The 24052-nt window shown below is 35.4% G+C and overlaps 5 protein-coding genes across 6 annotated transcripts; 3 read left to right on the top strand and 2 right to left on the bottom strand.

Annotated features, from left to right (window-relative positions):
- Positions 1 to 8: 8 nt before the first annotated feature.
- On the top strand, positions 9 to 790 carry LOC128891990 (dual specificity protein phosphatase 19). The gene has a single exon (XM_054152010.1). The coding sequence runs from the start codon at positions 9 to 11 to the stop codon at positions 603 to 605; it is 597 nt and encodes a 198-aa protein (XP_054007985.1). The 3' UTR covers positions 606 to 790.
- Positions 704 to 8849, bottom strand: LOC128891976 (vigilin). 2 transcript variants are annotated; one of them, XM_054151990.1, is made up of 22 exons: positions 8833 to 8849; positions 8651 to 8719; positions 7596 to 7798; positions 7293 to 7508; positions 7011 to 7217; positions 6721 to 6936; positions 6463 to 6646; positions 6078 to 6392; positions 5865 to 5974; positions 5635 to 5791; positions 5184 to 5359; positions 4811 to 5089; positions 4579 to 4737; positions 4364 to 4498; positions 4062 to 4280; positions 3852 to 3987; positions 3627 to 3778; positions 3415 to 3543; positions 3238 to 3348; positions 2945 to 3142; positions 2641 to 2859; positions 704 to 2558 (listed from the first exon to the last, which is right to left on the bottom strand). In XM_054151990.1, the coding sequence occupies exons 3-22, from the start codon at positions 7755 to 7757 to the stop codon at positions 2337 to 2339; spliced, it is 3702 nt and encodes a 1233-aa protein (XP_054007965.1). In that variant the 5' UTR covers positions 7758 to 7798; positions 8651 to 8719; positions 8833 to 8849; the 3' UTR covers positions 704 to 2336. The 2 variants fall into 2 exon arrangements, with proteins under 2 accessions (XP_054007965.1, XP_054007966.1); XM_054151991.1 differs by lacking the exon at positions 8833 to 8849 and having other exon boundaries at positions 704 to 2243; positions 2301 to 2558; positions 8651 to 8805.
- An 878-nt stretch (positions 8850 to 9727) lies between these two features.
- Positions 9728 to 12971, top strand: LOC128891982 (glycerol kinase). Its single transcript, XM_054151999.1, has 11 exons — positions 9728 to 9902; positions 10000 to 10261; positions 10518 to 10776; positions 10853 to 11076; positions 11164 to 11370; positions 11441 to 11551; positions 11653 to 11906; positions 11990 to 12195; positions 12256 to 12387; positions 12466 to 12569; positions 12654 to 12971. Exons 2-10 carry the CDS (start codon positions 10187 to 10189, stop codon positions 12549 to 12551), a joined length of 1554 nt encoding a protein of 517 aa, XP_054007974.1. The 5' UTR covers positions 9728 to 9902; positions 10000 to 10186; the 3' UTR covers positions 12552 to 12569; positions 12654 to 12971.
- Positions 12972 to 13007: 36 nt separating this feature from the next.
- Positions 13008 to 17039, bottom strand: LOC128891981 (M protein, serotype 12-like). The gene is made up of 14 exons (XM_054151998.1): positions 16202 to 17039; positions 16024 to 16134; positions 15705 to 15889; positions 15462 to 15619; positions 15205 to 15377; positions 15064 to 15124; positions 14875 to 15001; positions 14535 to 14677; positions 14358 to 14469; positions 14035 to 14283; positions 13523 to 13957; positions 13404 to 13454; positions 13218 to 13316; positions 13008 to 13114 (listed from the first exon to the last, which is right to left on the bottom strand). The coding sequence occupies exons 1-14, from the start codon at positions 16287 to 16289 to the stop codon at positions 13025 to 13027; spliced, it is 2082 nt and encodes a 693-aa protein (XP_054007973.1). The 5' UTR covers positions 16290 to 17039; the 3' UTR covers positions 13008 to 13024.
- A 187-nt stretch (positions 17040 to 17226) lies between these two features.
- Positions 17227 to 23848, top strand: LOC128891978 (nitric oxide synthase, salivary gland). Its single transcript, XM_054151992.1, has 25 exons — positions 17227 to 17482; positions 18296 to 18432; positions 18625 to 18787; positions 19081 to 19172; positions 19244 to 19385; positions 19484 to 19623; positions 19698 to 19872; positions 19946 to 20047; positions 20115 to 20309; positions 20395 to 20492; positions 20569 to 20713; positions 20776 to 20880; positions 20968 to 21035; positions 21107 to 21250; positions 21363 to 21537; positions 21607 to 21736; positions 21812 to 21890; positions 21965 to 22158; positions 22241 to 22410; positions 22496 to 22706; positions 22778 to 22865; positions 22940 to 23064; positions 23155 to 23300; positions 23364 to 23555; positions 23626 to 23848. The coding sequence occupies exons 1-25, from the start codon at positions 17375 to 17377 to the stop codon at positions 23731 to 23733; spliced, it is 3432 nt and encodes a 1143-aa protein (XP_054007967.1). The 5' UTR covers positions 17227 to 17374; the 3' UTR covers positions 23734 to 23848.
- The last annotated feature ends 204 nt before the right edge of the window (positions 23849 to 24052 follow it).

The raw sequence follows: 24052 nt of genomic DNA on the forward strand, positions 1-24052 counted from the left end.
ATTTAACAATGAATTTGGAAAAGTTAATAAAGACTAAAAAATTACATTTAAGATCTTGTACAACTATTATAACAGACTCGCTCGGTCAAAGATACGAAGAAGCTAATGGAGAAAAGAAAGAATTACCTCCCGGGACACCGTTTGTTATAGATGACAAACCCGATTTACAGATTGCATGTATATTACCAGGACTATTTCTAAGTTCACAAGACCCCGTTACAGATATAAACATTTTACGGCAACATAAAATTCGTAATATTCTAAGTATTGGTATCGAAGCGGCGGTCAAGTTTGATAACATCAGGTATTACTATTGCGATTTGTTAGATTTACCAGAGTCCGATATATCTGTGTCAATAGAAAAATGTATTAAGATCATAGACAAAAATCGCTGTGAAAATATTCTCGTACACTGCAATGCTGGTGTATCTCGCTCACCGACAATTGTTATTTCTTACCTAATGCTTTCTAAAAAGTTATCGTACGATAATGCATACGGCGAAGTGAAAAAAATAAGACATTGCATTAAACCAAACGAAGGATTTGTAAGACAATTAAAAATGTTAGAACTACCGCATATACGTGATAAGTATGAACTAAAATAAAAATATGAAAAAAAAAAAACTTATCATTAGAATAACACTAGAAAAATAAAAAATAACCCAAACAATACATAAGGAGGAAGAAATTCATTGCTTTAACAATAGATTAATTATGTATATATTGTTACAATCGAATTCATGTATTATGACATTATGTGTACAGAGAATATTATTTTGTAATTACAGTATTTCGTATTTATAATTCATTAGAAAAGGTACATTCATGCACAGCATCTATTAAATTCTTAGCCAAAACTAAGCATATTACGACCGCTATTTCTGGCGTTCTTGTATAAATCATGCATTGGAGATGACATGTAGGTCGTCGTACCAAGTAGTTTTATAAAAATTACTGTAAATCTAAAAAATATAAGTGAATTTCTGTATACATGATCTATTATTTTATTTTCGTGATAGTAGTAATATTATTGTACCTGTAGTACAATGTCTATCATATATCGATTATATATATTTATAGTAATATAATTATTATCATTATTTATATACGTGTATACATACATATATTTATATATATAATTATATTTATATATAATCTAATATTCACATTCCTCCAACAATTGAAATGAGCTGTCTCGAAGAAAATAGACAAGGCACTTGAACCGAATATCTTTTTCTTAGCTAGTTGGCCTCATAAATAGTAGAATGCAAAAATTTGCACATCATAGAGCAAACAGTAAAATAGAAAGAATAAATAAAATCGGCTGTTCAAAGAAGATTACGCATAGCTTTTAAATTACAAATATTCATGATTCTTTCCCATTAATGACGCCAATGATCCTGTGTCTCGTCATTGATAACTGCATAAACGCAGTACAAAAATATCAAGGCCTTCTAAAGATTATGTTCCCCCAATGTGTATTCGTCGCTACTAAACGCTTCTGCTTTTCTTAAATCCAGTATTCAATAATATACATGACCGCTTAGTTTGTTGGCAGATTTGTCCGCTTTATAGAGCACTGGCAATTTCAGGAGTACAAAGCGACCTTATTATTATACTAGCTACTTAAAAAAGCAGGAAATTATATCTAGGAACGTTTTCCTTAGAAAGACCTTAAAGCTTCACGTTTCACAAAAGTTTTGTATAGACTCTAATATCGTGATGTGGTTCGAAATCGATTCCACTTAAGTCCAACACAACAAAAAAATGCAATTTATGTACAAAAAAATATAAATAAATTAACAAAATATTATGCCCGGTTAAACGGTTAGAACGTTTAGCCACGCAATCTATACGGTTAGAGACAATCTGAGAAATATATAATACACACAAAAATTAGTTCCTACGAAGCCACAGTCTTAAGTACAACATATCTGTACCTGAAAGGCATATCAGCAGAAATAAAACTCATGAAATTAGATGTTTCGTTACGAATGATAATCGTCCATCGTCTTGTGTCTGACTGTATGTATTTATCTATGTACGTATGTGTGTGTGTACCTAACATGGCAATAAACTTAAAATATCATGCGTTACTGTTACAGATACATAGGATATTGGTATATGAACTGTAAATATAAACACCATCGTCAAACGTTATGTAGTAAACCAGTATCAGAGTCCAATAGAGTGGCCAGGTCGTATGCAGCAACATCAGTAATGGAACAGGGAACCACCTAGCACTAATGTGTGTACCCTTTTGTATTGTTTGTCAGAGGAAAGTTATTATACGTTATTACCTTATACGTTTCATCGATTTTACTGAATTAAAAATTTTAACGTTTGACACCCCACGGACCATCTGGATTGGTCACAGGTACATGAGAGTACCCGGCGAATTGTGGAAATTCTTCGACACTGGCTGTGTTCGGGGCGCTTTGTTGTTGCTGTTCCCAAGGCCCCCCTTTCACGACGAAACCAGAATTTCCAGAATTTCTTTCATCACGTTGAGGTGAACGTAAACTTTCACGATATTCATTCTCCAAAACATCTTGAATCTAAAATTGAACGATGATTGAATAGCTTGGTAGAGCAGTTCCTTCTAAGCAGTAAAGAATATATTTACTTTATAATACTTACATATTCTTCAGCTAAATTCAATAAACGATCCTTTGCGTCAGCTACGTTATCCTCTGTACCCACGATCGTCACAATATTAGGGTCGGGATCAGTTTTTCTCGGGAATTTAATGTCGACTTTAAATTCATCCATTATTTTACGAATATTTCTACCTTTTGAACCAATTAAACGCGAATGTACAGCAGCATTTATATTCACTTCGTCTTTTGTTAAACCGTTCTAAATTATAATCAAAATGAAATGTTATTAATAATTGTGTTATTAGAAATTAAGATATGCATTCTCACAAACTAGGTAAACTTACTAATTCGTTAACAATTTTCATGATATCATCTCGCGCGCTGTAAGCATTTTTTTCATAGCCGGTGATTGTAATGATATGTTCTTCGGGATCACCTTTACGTGGAAAGTTAATCTGAACATCATGGTCGCTACGTATTTTATTAATCACGGCTCCCTTCCGTCCAATTATTTTTGGATGATACTCTGGTTCAACTTCGATCTACGATCAAACAAAATTAGTATTTAATTTCGTGCGCTTTGGTGGCGGTATTATTTTTCATAAAAATAATTTATAACAATAATAAATAATGTTACCTTCAATTCGAATGACTTCAGAGCTCTGTCTTGCCGTTCGGCTTCCAACGATTTACATTTATCGAGAATAGCTTGTTTTGCATTTTCGACGCATGAAGTCGTTCCAGAAATCTAATAGGAGAAGATACAATTATTCTTTGGTGTCGAAGTATATTAATTTAATGCAACTATACATACTTTAATGTAATCAAGTTTCTCTTCCGCCGGAGATAAGGTGATATGCACATCATATGTACTCATTAATTCTCGCACGTCGCGACCTTTTTGTCCTATTATAGAACGATGAAGATCGAACGGTACCTCTACCTGAAGTTGACATAATTCGTTTTTGTTTGATATTCGATTATAAAGTTAGTTAGTATTTCAAACTTTCGATAAAAAAAACTAACCTCTATTGTAATTGGTACAAGATCAAGCAACGCTTGTTTAGCTGCTGCAACGTTTTCCGGTTGTCCAGTAATGCGTATAATATCACAGGCAGGAATAGCTTCCGCAACTTCTCCATTCTCACCATTCATTTCTTCTGTAGCTCGGTGTTCATCTAAAATACATACATATTTATAAAAATCTTCTTATAGGTTATATGTCCATGAAATGAAGTGACTTGTACGAACCATATGTGTCACGATCTGGAAATTTAATTTGTACGTCATATTCGGACGTGATCATTTGCACTTTACGTCCTTTCGCACCCATGACTGTACGATGATGCTTTTGAGGTATTATGCATTCTTCGGTTACCATCGATTCCTACGTAATGCAATAAATACATGCAATTCGTAAGTACCTACCGAAATAACACGAATATAGATTTAAAAAGTTACCAATTCTTGCACGATTTCTCGCATTCGTTGTTTCGCTGCCTCTATACATTCGTGCGATCCCTTCAAAGTTACGCGGTCGCTATCTACGCCAGCTCTAGGGAAAGAAATTTGCACACCCCCGCACTCGTCAGCTATACGATGCAATACCCCACCCCTGCGGGCTACAAAATGTCTGTGGTGCTTTGGATCTATGCGGATTTCACCTTCGGTGATGTTGTCCTACAGGTTGAAAAAGCAAAAGCACTTAATTCACGTGGCCGATAAGATATATTTAAACAATTAAATGTAATAGAAATTCTTACGATTTCTTTGATTGTGGCTTCTAATTCAGCCTTAGCTTTATCAACAGCCTCTTTTCTTCCCATAATAGTAATCACTTCTTTATCTTGATCATCTTCGGTTGGAAATACGATACGTGCTCCAGTGGACTCCCTTATCTGAGAAAAATAAAATATGGTTGAGATTAACATATGATTATCCAGGATTACATACACGATTAATCAATTTGAATATAGACCTTCTTAATATTGGCACCATTTTTTCCAATAAGAAACTTATGATGTTGTACTTTGGCACGAACTTCAGCCGAGTAACTGGACAATTGCTTTTCATTTGTGAGTTCAAGCAACTGCTGCTTTGCCTTTTCAACATCTTCTTTTGGCCCTCTAATAGTCACCTAAATATAATAGGTTATATCATGCAAATATGATATCAACCATTTTAATTCTAACATATAAAATTTGTTATACCTTATCACTTCGACTTTCCGCGGTAGGAAATTTAATTGCAACGCCACCACAATCTTCCATAATAGAATGAATCAGTTTCCCGCCAGTACCAATAAGGGAATTGTAAAACTTTGGTGGAATTACTATTTCATCCGTAATAATGTTGGCCAGTTCATTTTGTATTTTTTGAATCATTTCTTTAGCTTTTTCTACGTTTTCTTTTTTCCCTGTGATAGTTATGACATCACTTTTCTCGCCTTCAGCAGGCAAATCTATCTTTGTTTGCGTTTCCTCTCTGATCTAAATGGTCAAAAGAAAATGAACAGAAAAAATCCAAGCAATGTTCATTTTAAAATGATCGAATTTGGTTTCTAGTATTTTTCCGTATACGAACCTTACGAATATTTACTCCGCCTTTACCAATTACAAATTTATGGAACTGTTTAAAAATGGGAACCTCTAGTACATAATTATTTTCATTTAGCTCTTTTACCAACTTCATTAAATACTTATGGCACTTATCTACATCTTCTTTAGGCCCTCTAATTTTTACTATATCTCCTTTTTCGCCTACAAAAAAATCATGTTTTTAGTAATTTCATGTGAAACATGATGCAATAATTTCTGTTTTCATGAATTGATTTTTTCATTATCCACATTTTAATTTTTTACATAATTTAAAAGAACGAGGGTACATAACAATGCAAACTGCGAGATGCGACCTGCACTCTAAAAATGCACACCGAGCTCCCATTGGCTAAATGCCAACAAGGGCCGAGGTCTTTCAAATGTTTGTACCTGGCATAAATCCGAGTTCTAGTTATTGCATATATCATGCTACATACCTGGACCAGGAATAGTAATCTGTACTTGATTAAACTTATCTCGGATTTCTTTAATATTATCTCCCTTATTGCCGATAATACTAGGATAATAACGATGATCTATTATTACATCTTTCTCTTTTTCATTCTCTAATTTTTTCACCATTTCCACCAATTCCTATAATAAACGAAAAAAAGCAAAGTTTAAAGTGTATATTATTTATAATATACACATAAGTAAATTTACGAACCGTTTGAGCTTTCATTACACCAGCGAGATTTCCTTCAATACGGATGATGTTACTGCCATCGTTCTCAGAAATGTTAATAACAACACCTGTTCCTTCTTTCACACGGTTCACTATAGAGAAAAACGATATACATATAACACGCATGCAAGTACGTGATCTAGTCACGGGAATCCTATAGCTTCGGTATAAAAATTAAATATTAACGAGCCTTACCATTACATCCATTTTTTCCAATAATATGTTTATAAAATCTGGGATCAACATTTAATTCTGTAAAAGTGAGTTTAGCAATAAGATCGCTAGCCATTAACTGGAGTTCATTTTGTGCTTTCTCTACTTCTTCAGGTGGGCCTTCAATTTTAATTTTATCTTCCTTTCCAGTAAACTCTACATTCACTTTTGGCATTTCTTGTGTAATACGTTTAATATTGACACCCTTCCGTCCTATTATGTATTTATGGATCCAAACAGGCGCTTTTACTACAGCCGTGCGAACGCTGTTTGCCTTCTCGTACACTTTATTCAATGCTGCAATAGGCAATATATGCATTAATATTTTTATCTGGTAAAAATATACATCTGTACATTAGGATACTACCTTGACCAAGCTTTTCTTGAGGTCCTCGAAGAGTAATAGTTCCCGTAGGTGAATCTGACGCAGGCATTTCCACGCTTACACCCGTTACTTGTAATATTTCTGCTATTGTACTACCACGAGGACCGATAACATATTTGTGCTGCGATTTCGGAACTTCAACAGACACCGTAGTACACCTTTTTTCCTAAATTAAAAACACAACTTTAATTCTGAAATATACGAAACATACGACATAATATTTATTTCGAAAAGTCTTACCATATCTCTATAGATGGCTTCAATCTTTTGCTTTGCTGCAAGCACACCTTCTTTTTCACCAGCAATGGTTATTTCATCTTCTTGTACAGATGCAGGAGGAATATTAATTCGAGCTCCAGTTTCTGCCATCATGGCATTGAGATTCTCGTTATGCGCACCATGAATAAAGGGATGATATATTTTTGGCACAGATACTCGTTCAAACGCCTTCCTCGACTATAATACGAACCGATATATGTATTATTTTCTTAATATACTGTAATTCGATAGAAGAATAGTTACTCGCTAACCTGTTCGTCTGAAATTACTCTAATTTCATGCTCAGCCTTCTCTATTCCTTCTTTAGTTCCTGTGATTACTATCGTATCTGATTGATCTTGCACAGGTGGAACATTTATTTTTGTAGCAGTTGTCTTTTCCAAATCTTTAAGACGCTGTCCCTGCTTTCCAAGAATCCAACGATGGTGGTCCTTAGGAATGCTAATTAGTTTACTCGCCTATGATGACATATTAGAAGTATCAAAATATTTACAAAATACGATGTTACGCCAGATTTTAGTTTTAAATCAAACCTGAGTCTGAAATGTTGTTAAAATTCGGCGCTTGGCTTCCAAAACTTGGTTTTGTTTGCCAGTTATAAGGAATGTAAGAGATTGATCTTTCGACGATGCTATTTCAATGATCGTATTTGTCTCTTTCATTATTGTTTTACACGTACGTATAGATTCACGTTCGCCAAACTTGTCGCTATGATCAAACTTGCGTTCTTCCCCAGGAACACGAAACATCTAAATAGGGTTACAAGACAAAAATAAAAATTTACGAAAAACAATTTATACATATACCAAAATATTTAAAGTATAAATAATTTATACCTGTGTGATAGTAACACATCCAACTTGTAAATTGTTATTTATGGAGAAAATATTCAATTTTCCAGAACTTGAACTGGCTGACTCGGGAAGAACTGGGAATGTCTCATCGTAGGTAGGTGGCTCATAGGCCGTTCCTTCTTCCATTACTGACTGCTGCTGCATGATGGGGTTGTCCTGTTTCGTGCCAAGTCCTTACAGTAGCACTATGATATATACCAATGTATGTTAAACTCTAAAGAAAATCTTTGGTTTCCTATTGTATATACATTGCAAATAGAGTATAACATGTTATGGACAATATTCATCAACAATGACTTGGTTTTGGGAATATAAAGAAATTTGAAATATTCAAAGGCATCATCTTTTTCATTGCACAACGTTTATTAATATTTATACTCGCGATACGTGTTTTAGATAAATCGAATAAATCTTAAGTATACATTCCATTCTTACATTATCGTTTTATTAATTAAATCAAATCCTTCGACAATACCGAGGAATAGTGACGTGTAATCGTCATGACAAAAAAATTCCGAAAAAAAGAAACGAAAGGTACGAAAAATTTTAATGGGAATCGATAGTCATGCTATATCCGCAGTGTAAAACTCCGTTTACTGGCACTCTCTGTATGTAAATTACGATCAATGATTTTGTACTCGATGCGTGCGATTAAAAATGACGACTGGCATTAAGTAGTTGTAACAATTATCCTAAACGGGAGACGAACAAAACATATTCAAGTTAAATGCCAGCATGTCAATGACCAGCCGAGTGATTGAGGCAGTGACCACCATATGGAATGAAGTATTCACTTGACACGTCACACTATCGCTAACCTCACCCGAAACGAACGTATGCACGTTTCACGGAACGAAAATAGTGCTCGTGAATTTCTATAACGAAATATATGATACACCCGTAATCCAAGGCTAATGCCGTTATGTTCGGAGGCAGAAACACAGAATGAAAGAAAAAGATAGAGCGAGAGACAGAGGAAAGAGAGAGGCGAACAAATTCGTATGGACAATCACGATATATCACGAAACGATACTCACTCTACCGTAATAAAGAAATCCGGCCAAGTAATAAATGCGTATTACGAAGCCAGTTTAACAGTGATTTGCCTGAAACATTAGAAAATCCACGCGTATTAGGCACTGGTCAGCACTTAATCTAATTCAATTATCATCGAGCAAGTAATTGTCCACTACTTCCACAAACGTACGTCTTTCCTTACCGGTAACGCAAAGTGAAATGAGATAAATACATCTCTGTTGCAGAAACTTACTATAATATAGGGATAACAAGGGGGATCTTTGTTGCAAACCCTGCGGTGCAAAAAATACTAGCAAAGTTGCATGGTTGCATCCAGTGATGGGCAAAACCGTAGGCTTCGAATAAATCTGAAGTTTGCCGATATGTCTATCTCCTTTCCTCTTTAGAACATTTTCCAAAGAAGGAAAAGAGACAAACATATCGGCAAACTTCAGATTTATTCGAATCCTAGGGTTTTGCCCATCACTGGTTGCATCTATACTTCCATCGAATAGATTATACTATTTTTTAACATCTTACAATTATCAATTACAATTATTAACTTAAAATTTGTGTAGCTTCATTAAGTCTTGATTTCCTACAGAGCAAACTTTAGTACTCGCAATATCCGCAATTGTCTTTAGTTACTGATAATAAACCACCGACTTTTCTAATAAAATTCACTATTTTTCTTCAAACGACCGCTATTTTATCATTTTCGTTTCTATCTTAGCCCATAGCAGATCGACAAGTGTTTATTAAAAATTTAGTTGGTTTTGCGTTTCAGATTCCAAAATTTCTGATATATTAACAATGAAAAAAACTTAAATTAAAATATCGAGTATCCAATAGTTTCTAAGAAGCATTTGGAAGCATTCAGTACACAAAATAACACGAATAATAAAATTCTACACAACTCTTCAAACATACACACACCTGATTAAATATTTAAGATCAATTACATAATTACTTTTAACTAACCGCTAATAAATACGAGTACAACTTTAAATCCAAATGAGAATAAAATTTCTTTATTTGTATTTCCTTTTATTCAAATTTAATTTTTATGCTATCCGTTGATACTTATTTTTCTATGAGCATTTTGAATACGTTGTAAACTTGCAAGCATTCATCACGTGTCCTGTATTTATTGTAATCAATTGTAATGTTAATGCTTTTGTAACACGTCGAACGTTATCGGTTACTTTATGTATTTTCATTGTATGAAATTTTTAAATCACATCATCACATACCAGTTTTAAGATATGATCCGTAAGATAAGCCATAGATAAGTAATGATATAAGTTGTCAAATTGCAATAAAGCTTGTAATTGTTTTTATATTTTTATTGTTCCCTCACTATTTGTAGAGCATCGTACCGAGTAATATTTAATTGTGATTAGTAAAGCCAGGCATAAAAGAAAAGAAAATACTAATCAAAATTTATATTTAATTGCATCGTTACATAACTGGTTAGGACGAAGGTTAAGCGTAGGTCATCTTTCAAATACAGTCAAATGCTTTTTTGAGTTCTGACGTCTAAGGAAGAAAAAAATATGCCCGAAAATATTAATCCTTCGGTACCGCTCATAGGAGCGATAGACGAAGGTACAAGCAGCGCCAGATTTTTAGTAAGTAAACATTTGCTTTTCTCATATTTACATATAAACTTCACGAAAATAATGGACAACCACTAAAGATATCTGAATGGAGTTTGAACCTTACTCGAACAATAGCTAAATGATTACATTTGTTTTATAATACATATTATAATTAAAAATCAAACGTCATTTTGTATTTTGTATGAATATTTTTTTTAACTCATTATATAACAAAAATTTGTAAATATTTTGGCAATATTTTTGGCAAATATTTTGTTGTACTTAGATATTTGACGTATTACGTGGGAAAGTAGTGACATCGCATCAAATAGAGATTAAGCAAAGATGTCCACAAGAAGGATGGGTAGAACAAGACCCAAAAGAGATCTTACAAGCTGTCAGAGAGTGTATAAAAAAGGCAATAGAAAAGTTACACGACATTGGCTTAAATGCATCGAATATCAAAGCCGTTGGGATCACTAATCAGAGAGAAACTACTTTAGTATGGGATAAAGAAACAGGAGAACCATTGCACAATGCAATTGGTAAAGTATATAGTCTAGTATTTAAATATTATTCATGATATTTATATGTATTAAATAATTAATGTTAATATTACAGTGTGGCATGATATGAGAACAACTACAACTTTGGAAGATATATTAGATAGTATACCTAATAAAACAAGAAACCAAAATTATTTAAAACCACTTTGTGGACTTCCAATGTCTCCATATTTCAGTGCTCTTAAAATACGTTGGCTTATTGACAATATACCACGTGTCAAACAAGCTGTAGATGCAGAGAGATGTGCTTTTGGAACAATTGACACGTGGCTCATTTGGGTACATCAATTAATTTACTTTTGTCTATATATTTACTGTACAATTACAATAGTTGTATTGTATAATCTGTATAATTTTTCTGTACAGAATCTTACGAAAGGTTCATTACATGTAACAGATGTTTCAAATGCATCTCGTACCATGTTGATGAACATAGAAACTCTAAAGTGGGATCCTTTGTTGTGTCGATTTTTTGGAATTCCACATCACATTCTACCTGAAATACGATCTAGTTCCGAAGTATATGGAATAGTCTCAAACCCTGAAGTCCTTGCTGGTGTACCTATAGCTGGGGTAAATTATTCAAGTCATATTTTTAGTTGAAAACTGACTTATACAAATTATGTTCTTTTTGCACATATAGTGTATAGGTGATCAACAAGGAGCTTTACTTGGTCAATTATGTTTAAAGCCTGGACAAGCAAAAGCCACTTATGGAACTGGTTGTTTTCTACTTTATAATACCGGAAACATCGTACGTATCCATCTTTTACTATCAGGCCGTTAAGATCATTGAAAATCAATTCATAAAATTTCAACCTGTTATTTGTTAATTTAATCGTTTAATTATGTCAGAAAGTAGATTCACATCACGGACTTATAACAACTATTGCTTATAAAATCGGTAAATCTCCAGCAATTTATGCGTTAGAAGGCTCTGTTGCCGTCGCCGGAGCAGCCTTATCATGGTTGCGAGATAATCTGCAACTCTTCAGTAGCTTTAGTCAGGTGCAGGAGATGGCAGAAAGTGTAAGTTCTTCTGGAGACGTGTATTTTGTACCTGCCTTCTCTGGTTTATATGCACCTTATTGGCAACAGGATGCGCGGGGGTAAATATACTTCAGTAGTAATATTTAAATAAATGGTTATTATTGCTTTTTGATGTTGTACACCACATGTTACAATTCATTAGAGTAATATGTGGTATCACCGAAGATACACAGGACTTTCATATTGTTCGAGCAGCGTTAGAAGCTGTCTGTTTTCAAACAAGAGATATTTTGGAAGCAATGGTAAAAGATTCTGGAACGAAATTAACTACGTTATTAGTCGATGGTGGAATGACTGTAAATAATTTGCTCATGCAACTACAAGCGGATCTCGTTGGAATAAATGTTGGTATGTGTCAGTCTTCATTTATATAAAATCATTTGTTATAAATAAATAAATTTTCTATAGTAAGACCCAATATGGTGGAAACAACAGCGTTAGGAGCCGCTATACTAGCTGGCGTTGGTATCGGTATTATTGATATTAATGAACTGGATGCATCGCATGTCACAAAGTTCACACCTGCTATTGGAGAAGATGGTAATATTTCTCTAAACAATATTGATAATATAAGAAGAAGAATATAAGTACATGGTCCTATATGTATCTATATTTCAGAACGAGACTTGAGGTACTGTAAGTGGAAAATGGCTATAGAAAGGTCAATGAAGTGGGATTGTGCTACCTCATCCTTCAACAATTAACTGAAGTGCATACAAAATGTAAGCATAAATAATAAGAAGTACATATATGAATCGATTAAACTTTAATACACATATTATGTAATATAAATACCATCTTCTTAGGCTATATCTGAGTTGGAATACCTGTACATGAAACGATTCAATTATTGAACGCTACTATGTAGCTTTCAGGTATAGCATAACGTAGTACATGTACGCTGCGCTCAATTTAGGAGTTTAACACAAACTGAGGGCCCAATATGTATGTAGTACATAAAATAACTTGTTAAATATGTGCAACATGTATGCAAAAATGGAAGAAACATGTATTAATTTAGAAAGTGTTCTATATGTTTTATTGATAAATATGTTAATGTATTGTTACAAATGTTTGTTATTTCTTATTAAAGAAAATTATTGTTGTCCCACACATTAACTAAATATCTTGTTTTTTTTAAATTAATATACATATTCGTAATATTATCCAGGGAACTTCACTTTTTATATGTTTTTCGTATAACTCCATATTGCCTCAAGCCAATATTACGTGTTTTAAAAATTTTTTTCTTCTGTGTCGTAAACTCCTATTTGTAGAAAATGATAATCAAATTATGTCATGAGATGTGGTTTTACAAATACATAGCTAGTGTACAAAGAATATAGAAATATATTATTTAGAAATAATACCTCGCCCTCCTCCTGTCGGTTAACCTGTGATGCTTCACTTGATTGCATTGTATTTGCACTTCGATCAGAAGAAAGGTAATTTCCTGTGGAATTGGAAACCTATAAAAATAGTATTGTTGCCTTTTTATGTTGTATTCAAAAGAGTAGCCAAATAAATTTACGTAAGGTAACAATGAAAAACATCACCTTAGTCAAATCGTGTTTTTCCCTTTTTCCTTGTTTCAACGGTGATAATACCTGAAATTGAATGGGGTCCATAAATAAATAAAGTTAAATTTTGTATGAATGCGCAAATTAAAACTTACTTTATCAAACTTGCTACTAACTTCATTCAGATTAAAATTGTATTCATCTTTTTCTTTCCGATTCAATGTTTCACCTTTATCTTTATGTTCAATCTTTTGTGTACCAATATTTTGTTCACTTTGAAATTTTGGCTGCTTTGTTTCAGAAATTGGATTTGTTTTTCTTTGACTTCCTATACCATACATTCTACTTGCATCTATCATATTAACTTCCGTAATTGATCGCTCCGTTCCCTTCACATTATTTTCATTTTCCTTCGTATTATCATATTCCGCTGGTTTATTCTGATTTTCTTGAGTCATTTTGTTTAAGGTTTCACTTAGTTTTAGAAAAGCAGAACTTTGTGTAGCTAGTTTGGTATCGAAGTCTTTCTTCAAAACACTTATTTCCTTATCGTACTTTTCTTGTAATAATCTATTTGATTTCTCTAAATCCTGTTTGACAAAAACCAATTAAATTTATTCATTAAAAAATGTATTTCTTCGATTGCAATTAGTTCTTAAAAATCTACCTGAATCTTTGTCTGTTTTATTAGAAGTATCTTTTCTTTCTCGTGCTTCAAGATTTCGTTATTGTTTTTCATCTCCAGCATGGATCTCTCAAGATTTGAATTATAAGCATCGGCTTCTTTTAATTTATTTTCCATGCTTATAAAATCATTTAGCATTTTGTTATATTTATCTCCAATCACATCAAGGTCTTTAGCTAAACTCGATTCTATTTCTTGCCTCGCATTTAAATTTTCTCGAAGTCGATCGACCTATTTAAAAAAATATATTAATTTTTACGTATAGGTTTTAGTTTATTGATATATGAAAAGTTATTGTACTGTACATCGTTCACTTTTGATTCTAATTGTTTTCTCAATTCCGCTTCTTTTTCAATTATTTTCTCATATCTTACATTTAATTCTGTATTCTGACGTGCCAAATTCTCGTTTTCATTCCTGGCAACATAAATCGAGACATTAATTTTTATATGTATAAATCATTAATTCGCGAAAGTACTCACTTGCATGCAAGAATCTCTTCTTGTAATTTCGAAAGTTCTTTTTCTTTTCGTTCAAATAAGTCTGTTAAATATTGCTTTTCTTCTGTGATCAATTTTAATTGTAGTTGTAATTCTTCGTTCGCCGACGTGAGTTTTTCTTGTTCCTGAAATCATTATCGTTTACGATATATTTCACGTGTCCATTGTTCCTACGATAACAACGTGAAGCGATATAACGTGGACGAAATTGTTTTGTTAGTTTGAAAACAAGATAACACACGTCTTCCTACTTAAATAAAATTATTTATCTAATTAGTTAACGCGCGCGTAGAAAAACATCCGAAAATATTGTATTTGGAACCTTTATTAATTGCAATTTTTCTTCCGTATAAATCTGATTTAAACGATTCTTTTCCGAAATTGCTTCGCTTGCGACATCCTCCCATTCTTTCTTCAATTCAGTCTCCTTAGCCGTCAATTCCTGTATTCTAATAATTTAAAACATAATAATTATATTACGCATCGTTTAACAAGCAATTTACATACATACATTTTTTCTTGATTCGCAACTTTACTTTCAGCCGCAGCAACGATGTTCCTTTGTTCCTCTTCTGTATAAAGATATAATAAAGTCTGCTTAGTTAGTAACGACAAATACACTAATGAAAAGACAAATAAAATTGTTGCAAACCTTTTAATTTAATATTATTTAATTCCTCTTTCAACTTCTTCATCGCTGCATGTTGCATAAGAATAGTGTCGTTGTACATCGAGGACAAATTGTCTTTGTGCTGTTGAAATCCCTTCAAACTCTCCGAGATCTCGTTTAAATATACAGTAATCGTTTCCCAGTCGCTACTCAAACTGAAAACTCAATAATGGTACACTGACTCACTTGGATCAGTACATTTGACTTCTTTTAAATTAGCAACAGAAATAGTACGTTACTTGCTCAATATTTCCTCTTTAGCTTGTATTTCAGCATCACGCGCAGTTGAAAGCGAGGATACAGTCGCCTCCGCGCTCATCAGTTTCCTATGCAGCACTTGAACCTTTCGTTCTTCCATGGCGCATTTCCGTTTCAATTCTTCCACGAGCGGATTTTCCTGCACGTAGAATCGAAACAGTTTTAAAGAAAAGAGATAATGGTTGTTTTTCTTTTATCTTTAATTGGAATCGAATTGTACGAACGGCCGTCAGAAATTGAGGAGGCTGGACTCCCATATGCTTTGACCATTGCGCTATCAATGTGTCGACGAATTTACCACTCGAACAGGTTTTCTGAACCTTGTCCAGAGTCTCGTTGTGAGATTGTTGAGATTTACGTTTAGCGGAAGAAATTTCAGTTTGCAACTTCGCATCATTCTTCGACGATCCTGCAATAAAGTTTCTTAAGCATTATAGGCATACGTTTTTGTATGCCATGTATTCATTTATAGCCTAACATGAAACACCCTGTATAAAGAGCTTATGTTTTGTAAACATCGTATTCTTCTATTCACGGACGTACCGCTGCTTTGTGGCGTAACTTGGTACTCGTCAGGATTATTGTGAGGAGTATAATGAATTCTGCGTTTAAATTCTTGCGAACGCGATCTCATCATCTCTCTTCTGTCGGAGCCTACGCATTAATTACGAGATTACTATTATCCCCACAACGAATAATATAAATGGCCGTTGAAGCTTACCCCTATCTCGTGGCGTCACTTGTGCTTTTTCTGGAGTCTCATTGTAAGATACCAGAGTAGATTTACAAATATCTTCTTCGTGTTGCATTTTCCTGTTTACTCTAATTAATGTTACGTTGGAATGTAACAAATGAAATAGTCGCGACGCGTCCGTTTACCCGATTAAACCGGATTTGGCTGATCAATTTTAAACTGTACTACTTATTCTCAAGTAAACGCTAGATGCTTACGTGAAAGTATATCACATGAAGTATAATGGTACGATAATATTAAAACACCGTTTCATGATATAAAGATAAACAAATTCTCAATGATAATCGTCGAAAAAAGTCCTTTAGTTGTTGGTAAAGTATCATCGAATTCGATTCACAATTTACTGATTCACCAAGTTATCGACCGACAAACTTGATTTGATTTAATTACAATTACTTCCGGTTACTCATCCCGTGCACCAATTTCAAACATAGCTTATACATAAACTAGTAATTTAAGAAAACAGTGATTCTTTTTGGTTGCAGAAACGAAACATTCTTTATTAAACTGTACCTTAATAAAGAGTTTAGTTGGAATACCGTAGAAAAAGCTTAACCCCAAACTTACCGACGTACGTTTCTAACCATTTCTGTTCGCGATGGGATCAATTTTTTCAATTGAATGCAGAAATATTTTACGTGGAACTGAATTGAACAATGCATGAAACAACTGTATATAAATTGTATATTGCATACAAGCTTTGCTATTGCGGTAAGCTAAACTTACCGACGTACGTTTCTAACCATTTCTGTTAGCGATGGGATCAATTTTTTCAATTAAATGCAGAAATATGTTACGTGGAACTGAATTGAACAATGCATGAAACAACTGTATATAAATCATACATTGCGTACAAGAAATATATATTAACGTTTAGTGTTAACAATGCGCAAGAGCGATCGCGGAAATATCAGGCGTGCTAAATCGATGGCGGGTCTCTATAGCGCATGTGACATCTCGTTCTCTGGGAATGCATCTCTTATCCTTCTTCCGTCCATTGCGGTATTTCCCTTTTTCGTCACAGAGGGTTCGCAAAGGAAAACTGATTCAGTGTACGTGCCGCAGCAGAGGAGTGCACTGGAGTAAATTGGAGTGCACCAGAATACACGGTTCGAGCAGCGACGAGACGACGAGGACGAGATGAAGGAACACGAGACGACAGGAGCTTGCCAGAGAAAACCGACCAAACTGAGGAACCTCATTTACAAGACCGAGGCCTTCGATTCCCTGCACGCCAGAAATGCTGAGGTAAAATGATGAATCGCAAATCTTTCTCGTCCGTTTATTCATTGTTGCTTATCCATCTTTTGCGAATCATTTCGAATCTGTTCATCTCAATTGTCTTTCGCGAAGGTCTACACAAACTGTGCGTTCGAAGGAAACTGCGAATGTTAGAAAATTTATGACTGGACCAAGTCAATATCATCGAAGAGCGAGTGTGCGTTTCCGTGTTCCACTAGTTGCGCGGATGAGGATGATGCGCTCTTTTTCGCTAATTGCACGGTATTATAGTATCGTTTTGTTTAACTGTCGCGTGCACGATCTTTTAGTAAAATTAGAGTTTATGGCTTTATTATGATTTTCCAGAGCTGTAAAAGCACGACCCGTATCGAGACTTTCATCGAAAACGTTCGATCATCCCGGAGATGTTATCTCTGAAAGCATATAGACATCGCTGTCGGCTAGCCAGTAGAAAAATTGATGGACCGCTATAAAAGTTTTTAAAACTCAAAGTAAAGCTTCACGATAGCATTCAGATATTATAGTAACATCGATCGATATTAATGTAGTATCCACGCCTCCCGTACTTGACGATAAGAAGTAAATATAAGAATACGAATCGCAGGTTGCAGTGATGGTCGTGTAAAAAATGCGGCCCAATTAGCGGTTAGTGATCCATAGCAAGAATATGTAGAACTTATGCAGAACTTAATCCTCGCGCGATTAAGGTTGAAAGCTGGTACTCCGAATTCCCTCGCGGTTTTAACAGCAACGAGACAATAGTAAAAAATGTGATTAACGCTAAGCGTATCAGGGAAATGTCTGCATGTGTTCTTTCAGAGAACGCTGTGCTCGGGCCAAGTGTGCCTCGGTAGCATCATGCAACTACCAACTCACGGAACCGAGTGCCGTTCCAAGGAAGAGATTTTCGTTCAAGCAAAGGAGTTCCTCGAGCAGTACTTTTCCTCCATCAGAAGGTACCGATCGAAACACATTCAGGAACGCACAATGCATCCAAGACGTTCGGATGCACCGAACTGAACGAGAAATGAACGAATGCTGCTATAATAAAATTAACGAGAATCCCTCTAAATAAAAAAAAAAAATCGAAATAAAAAAAATAGAGTTTAATTCGTATGTAATGTAACAAGTATTGCTCTGTGCCGTAGATTGAACAGCGACGCTCATCGTTCTCGATGGGATTGCGTTCAAAAGGAAGTCCTCGTTACAGGCACCTATCAGCTGACCGAAACGGAATTGGTTTTTGGAGCGAAATTGGCGTGGCGTAACGCCGCGAGGTGCATCGGTCGCATTCAATGGTCTAAATTGCAAGTAGGTAACCAACGAAAGCTCCTGCGTACGCGTACAGGATGTCGCTTTCTCATCGATCCACGCAAGTGGATTAGTAACAACTTATTTCACCCGAATGCTTCAACTTGCGATATACTTTCCTTAATTTACACGAAATGAAAAGATTATTTTCAGGCGTACTTTTCGCGACATCAGTCGATTACTAATCCCGCTAATATCATGAGTCGTCGTGATAAAAGTCGGGGAATCCCTACTTTCCTCGAAGACATTACCCCACAAAGTTTTTCCTTTAATGTTTATAAATGTACTTGTAGGTATTTGACTGTCGTTATGTGACCACAACCAGCGGTATGTTCGAAGCTTTATGTAACCACATTAAGTACAGCACTAACAAAGGCAACATTAGGTACGCGCAGGAATGTTATAATTAGTCATAATCTATTCCTAAGTATTATTACACATTCGTTGAATTTCCAGATCAGCGATAACAATATTTCCGCAACGCACGGATGGAAAACACGATTACAGAGTATGGAATCAACAATTGATAAGTTACGCAGGTTACAAGAATCCTGATGGTACGGTCATCGGGGATCCTGTTAACGTTGAATTCACCGAGGTGAAGAATGTTGCTATACCTAATTAAAGTTGCTGCTTGTTCTTAACTATTTCAACGTCAGAATCGGTTGGTGTACGTCTTGCACATTATTGTTACAGCTTTGCATAAAACTTGGCTGGAAAGGTGCGCGTACTCGTTTCGATATATTGCCATTGGTACTATCAGCGAACGGTCACGATCCTGATTATTTCGACATTCCGAGTGAACTTGTCCTCGAAGTACCTCTTAGTCATCCCACGTAAATCTTGCTGTTATTAACGTGTTATAAATAATCTAGCGAGCATAGCCCGTACCTTTGTTCGTTCTCAACAGATACGAATGGTTCGAAAAGTTGGAGTTGAAGTGGTTTGCTGTTCCCGCTGTGTCGGGGATGGTGTTCGATTGCGGAGGTTTGGAGTTCACAGCGGCACCGTTCAACGGATGGTACATGAGCACTGAAATTGGAGCAAGAGATCTCTGCGATGTTCAGCGATACAATTTGCTGGAGGTTTGGCTACGCGGAGTTACGCTATCTTTTTTCTCATGTCACTCAAACATGCTGAAAGAAACATTGTTTACAGCCAATAGCGACTCACATGGGACTGGACACGAGAACGTCCACTTCGTTGTGGAAAGATAAAGCTATGATAGAAGCTAACGTTGCCGTGCTGCACAGTTTCCAAGTATACATATCACTCCTCATCCAAGATTCGCTATGGAAAGTAGTAATAAATCGAGGTCACTTTTTAGATGAAAAACGTGACAATTGTGGATCATCACACTGCCTCGGAATCCTTCATGAAACACTATGAAAACGAGATGCGATTGAGAAACGGTTGCCCAGCCGATTGGCTATGGATCGTGCCGCCGATATCGGGATCAGCCACGCCCGTGTTTCATCAGGAGATGGCTCTCTATCATTTGAAACCATCTTACGATGCTCAGGTCTTTACTAAAAAAAAAGAAAGGATCACGATCAGAATTTTAATTCTGAATAGCTTCAATCGCTGTTAATATTGTTACTACGCAGGATCCTGCTTGGAAGACGCACGTTTGGAAAAAAGGTCGGGATAAAAAGGCAACATCCAAGAAACCGAGACGTAAATTCCATTTCAAACAAATTGCAAGGTAACGAAATGTTTGAATTGTCAGAATTCATTTTTGTATTCTGAAAAGTTTCTAAAGAAATTGCTGAAAATTTCAGAGCTGTAAAATTTACGTCAAAGTTGTTCGGAAGAGCTCTGTCACGAAGGATAAAAGCCACAGTGCTGTTCGCTACGGAAACCGGGACGTCTCAGATGTACGCTGAAAAGCTTGGTGAACTGCTGGGACACGCGTTCCATTCCCAGGTATTTAATAGCTAATTAAACTTTATGGAAGTCTGAAAAATACTTGAAGCTATCGATTTTAGGTTCTTTCGATGTCGGACTATGACATCAGCAACATCGAACACGAAGCTTTGTTGCTGGTTATAACGTCTACTTTTGGGAACGGTGACCCTCCCGAGAACGGCGAAGTAACCAATTTTTTGTATATAATAATACGACGCTTAAATCCTTATTATACAGTACAGTACAGTATATACGCATTTCTCGCTTTTCAGGCTTTTGCTCAAAACTTGTATGCAATGAAGATGAATGAAGCGTACATCAATAGTGGCAACAAGATCAGGTGTGATGATCGTATTAATCTTTCCCGATTCGTTGAATTTTATTTCATAATTATTTGTGCTGTAATTGTAGTTTGGCGACTTCGAAATCCTTCATTAAAGCAAACAGTCAGACGGAAGTAAATAATTGTAAGAAATTGGACAGATTGGATTCCCTTCGCGGATCTACTACCGATTCCCAAACGGAAGATACTTTTGGACCCCTGAGCAATGTCAGGTGCATACTACTTGAAATTCGAGTCAAAATTTCATTTGTAATCGTAATTAAATTTACTGTGCCCGATCTCACCCCGTCTACGTAAACCATGTATCAACGATATCTTCCTTAGATTTGCTGTTTTCGCATTGGGATCATCGGCGTATCCGAATTTTTGTGCATTCGGTCGCTACGTGGACAACTTGTTAGGGGAACTAGGTGGAGAACGTTTGTTGCGACTAGCGCAAGGGGATGAAATGTGTGGACAGGAACAAACTTTCCGAAAATGGGCAGCGGATACATTCGCTGTTCGTACTTCTTGCTATTCGTATCAGTCACACGAATAGGATTCTTCACATTTCTTGTAAATGTTGCAGGTTGCATGCGAAACCTTTTGCTTAGACGATGACGATACTTTGCTCGAGGTCGCTTTGTCTTTAGGATCAGAGGCACTGTCAGCGGCAACTGTACGCTTCGTAGAAGCTGAAGCCCAACCGATTGCAAAAGGTATACTTACTGTTTTTAGCGTTGCAAACATCAATGTCGAAATTTAAATTGATCCTCGTAATTGTATTTTTTCAGCATTGAGCAAATGCCATAATAGAAACGTAACTACCTGTCATATGTTCCGAAAGACGAATTTAAGCGGCGACTCTTCGAGGTGGTGATACGCATTTATTTCATAATTACACGATACTGCGATAAGCGTTCAATTTACATTACTCCTTCTTATAGCGGAACTACGTTACTTTTGGAGCTAGATGATATTGCAAGCATGGAGATAGCATACAAACCTGGTGATCACTTGGGGGTTTTTGCATGCAATAGGCCAGAATTGGTAGAAGGAATATTGAAACGAGTACAAACTCCTTATGACCCGGATTTACCAATTGAATTGCAAATGCAGAAACAATCTCATACTCCTAATGGTTCGCGTAAATGTTATTCAAAATATTAAATTGTAGTTCCTTAGTGATTTTAATTTTTTTTTTTCTTGTCATTTTAATACAGGTATCGTAAAAACGTGGATAGCGCACGATAGATATTTACCCAATTCCTTGAGAATGTTATTAACCAGATTTTTGGATATCACAACGCCGCCAACACCGAATCTCCTCAGATACTTCGCGTCTATAGCTACCAACTCAAAAGAACAAGTTCAACTGAATCTTCTAGCTTCCGTAAATATCTCACTACTAATCAGCGAAAAACATATCTGATTTTTAAGATTATAAGAACTTTAAAGAATGTGTTCTTTCATTGTAGGATCCAGCAGCTTACGAAGATTGGAGACATTGGAAGTTTCCTAATTTGGTGGAAGTACTTGATGAATTTCCATCCGTGAAACCTCTTGCACCATTATTACTACTCCACTTGACTCCTTTGCAACCAAGATTTTATAGTATCTCTTCCTCCCCTGATGTGCACCAAGGACAGATACATCTTACTGTCGCGGTCGTACAATATAAAACACAAGGTACATAATTTTACACATATTTTTAAAATATACCTTGATCGGTAACTAATCATTTCCAAAATAAAAACTAGGTGGTTCTGGATTAAACCATTATGGAGTTTGTTCTAATTATCTTTGTGAGATATCGGATGGCGAACCGCTCTATGTCTTCGTACGTAGGTATGTTCGTACATGTATATTAGCTATTGATAGTACATTATGCACAGGACTTTATATTAACTTTTTATATTTAGTGCGCCTAATTTTTATATGCCGACTTCATCGAAAGCGCCTATGATACTGGTTGGTCCAGGTACTGGAATTGCTCCTTTCCGTGGTTTTTGGCATCACCGACTCGCAGAAATGAAGCGCTGCCCAGGTATCGCATTTTATTACCAATATCATTGTGAGGTGGTTCTTTTCCAACTGTATTAGTCAAAACAATAATAACATATTCCGAAATTTATAGATCTTGGATATGGAAAAGTTTGGCTATTCTTTGGTTGCCGCCAGAGAAACTTGGACTTATATAGACAGGAAAAGAAAGAAATGATAAAAGCCGGAGTTCTAGATAAAGTCTTCCTGGCCCTTTCGCGAGAGCCTGGATTAAAGAAGGTATAGCATTTGAAACGTAACGAAGTTACTTGCATAACTTTAAAATAAATATTTTTACGACAGACATACGTACAAGATTTAATTCAAGCGGAGGCCCCACAAATTTACGATATGTTGGTGCACGAACAAGGGCATTTTTACGTTTGCGGTGACTGTACCATGGCGGAGGATGTTTATCAAACTTTGAAACATATCATACAGACCCATGGTGAAATGACGGATAAGCAAGTCGAAGTGTATATGTTATCGCTACGCGTAAGTCGTACATTCAATGAACCGAAAACGATTACATGATTTAAAATATTGATGTAACTTATCATTTTAGGATGAAAATCGTTATCACGAAGATATATTTGGTATAACTTTGCGAACGGCGGAAGTACACAATCGATCAAGGGAAACAGCGAGAAGCAGAATGGCTGCGGAACCCTAGATATCGTGGCATACATAATCTTCAAAAGTTATAAACAATTTGTTGATAGTTTTCAATTATGCATATCATGCATGTTTTTTGCAATCTATGAGCAAATATTAAATTTTGAAAAACATTTAAGTACTACTACTAATTCTCTGACATATCTAATAATCACATTATGTCCGACGATTTTACCAACTACATATAATGCACGAGTTAGTAACAGCATAGTATACATATATATTTTTGATGATGCTAAAGATTAATTCTATTGAGTGAATATCAGATTAACTAACACATTTTAGTCCGAGCATAAGAAATAAGAAAAATATATACT

The sequence above is a fragment of the Hylaeus anthracinus genome, unplaced genomic scaffold (genome assembly GCF_026225885.1).
Source record: "Hylaeus anthracinus isolate JK02 unplaced genomic scaffold, UHH_iyHylAnth1.0_haploid 12002, whole genome shotgun sequence".
Taxonomy (NCBI): Eukaryota; Metazoa; Arthropoda; class Insecta; order Hymenoptera; family Colletidae; genus Hylaeus; species Hylaeus anthracinus.

Excerpts from the sequence above, each read along its gene's own strand:
- LOC128891981 (XM_054151998.1), bottom strand. The coding sequence starts at position 16,289 with ATGCAACACGAAGAAGATATTTGTAAATCTACTCTGGTATCTTACAAT. Across the intron at positions 15,890-16,023 it reads AGTTACGCCACAAAGCAGCG|GATCGTCGAAGAATGATGCG; the intron begins GTACGTCCGTGA and ends ACTTTATTGCAG. Across the intron at positions 15,125-15,204 it reads AAATAATATTAAATTAAAAG|AAGAGGAACAAAGGAACATC; the intron begins GTTTGCAACAAT and ends ATCTTTATACAG.
- LOC128891976 (XM_054151990.1), bottom strand. The coding sequence starts at position 7,757 with ATGCAGCAGCAGTCAGTAATGGAAGAAGGAACGGCCTATGAGCCACCT. Across the intron at positions 6,647-6,720 it reads AAGCCATCTATAGAGATATG|GAAAAAAGGTGTACTACGGT; the intron begins GTAAGACTTTTC and ends TTTTTAATTTAG. Across the intron at positions 4,499-4,578 it reads ATGGTGCCAATATTAAGAAG|ATAAGGGAGTCCACTGGAGC; the intron begins GTCTATATTCAA and ends TATTTTTCTCAG.
- LOC128891978 (XM_054151992.1), top strand. The coding sequence starts at position 17,375 with ATGAAGGAACACGAGACGACAGGAGCTTGCCAGAGAAAACCGACCAAA. Across the intron at positions 19,624-19,697 it reads GTACCTCTTAGTCATCCCAC|ATACGAATGGTTCGAAAAGT; the intron begins GTAAATCTTGCT and ends CGTTCTCAACAG. Across the intron at positions 21,538-21,606 it reads GGGCAGCGGATACATTCGCT|GTTGCATGCGAAACCTTTTG; the intron begins GTTCGTACTTCT and ends TAAATGTTGCAG.
- LOC128891990 (XM_054152010.1), top strand. The coding sequence starts at position 9 with ATGAATTTGGAAAAGTTAATAAAGACTAAAAAATTACATTTAAGATCT.
- LOC128891982 (XM_054151999.1), top strand. The coding sequence starts at position 10,187 with ATGCCCGAAAATATTAATCCTTCGGTACCGCTCATAGGAGCGATAGAC. Across the intron at positions 10,777-10,852 it reads ACCATTGCACAATGCAATTG|TGTGGCATGATATGAGAACA; the intron begins GTAAAGTATATA and ends TTAATATTACAG. Across the intron at positions 11,371-11,440 it reads CTGGTGTACCTATAGCTGGG|TGTATAGGTGATCAACAAGG; the intron begins GTAAATTATTCA and ends TTGCACATATAG.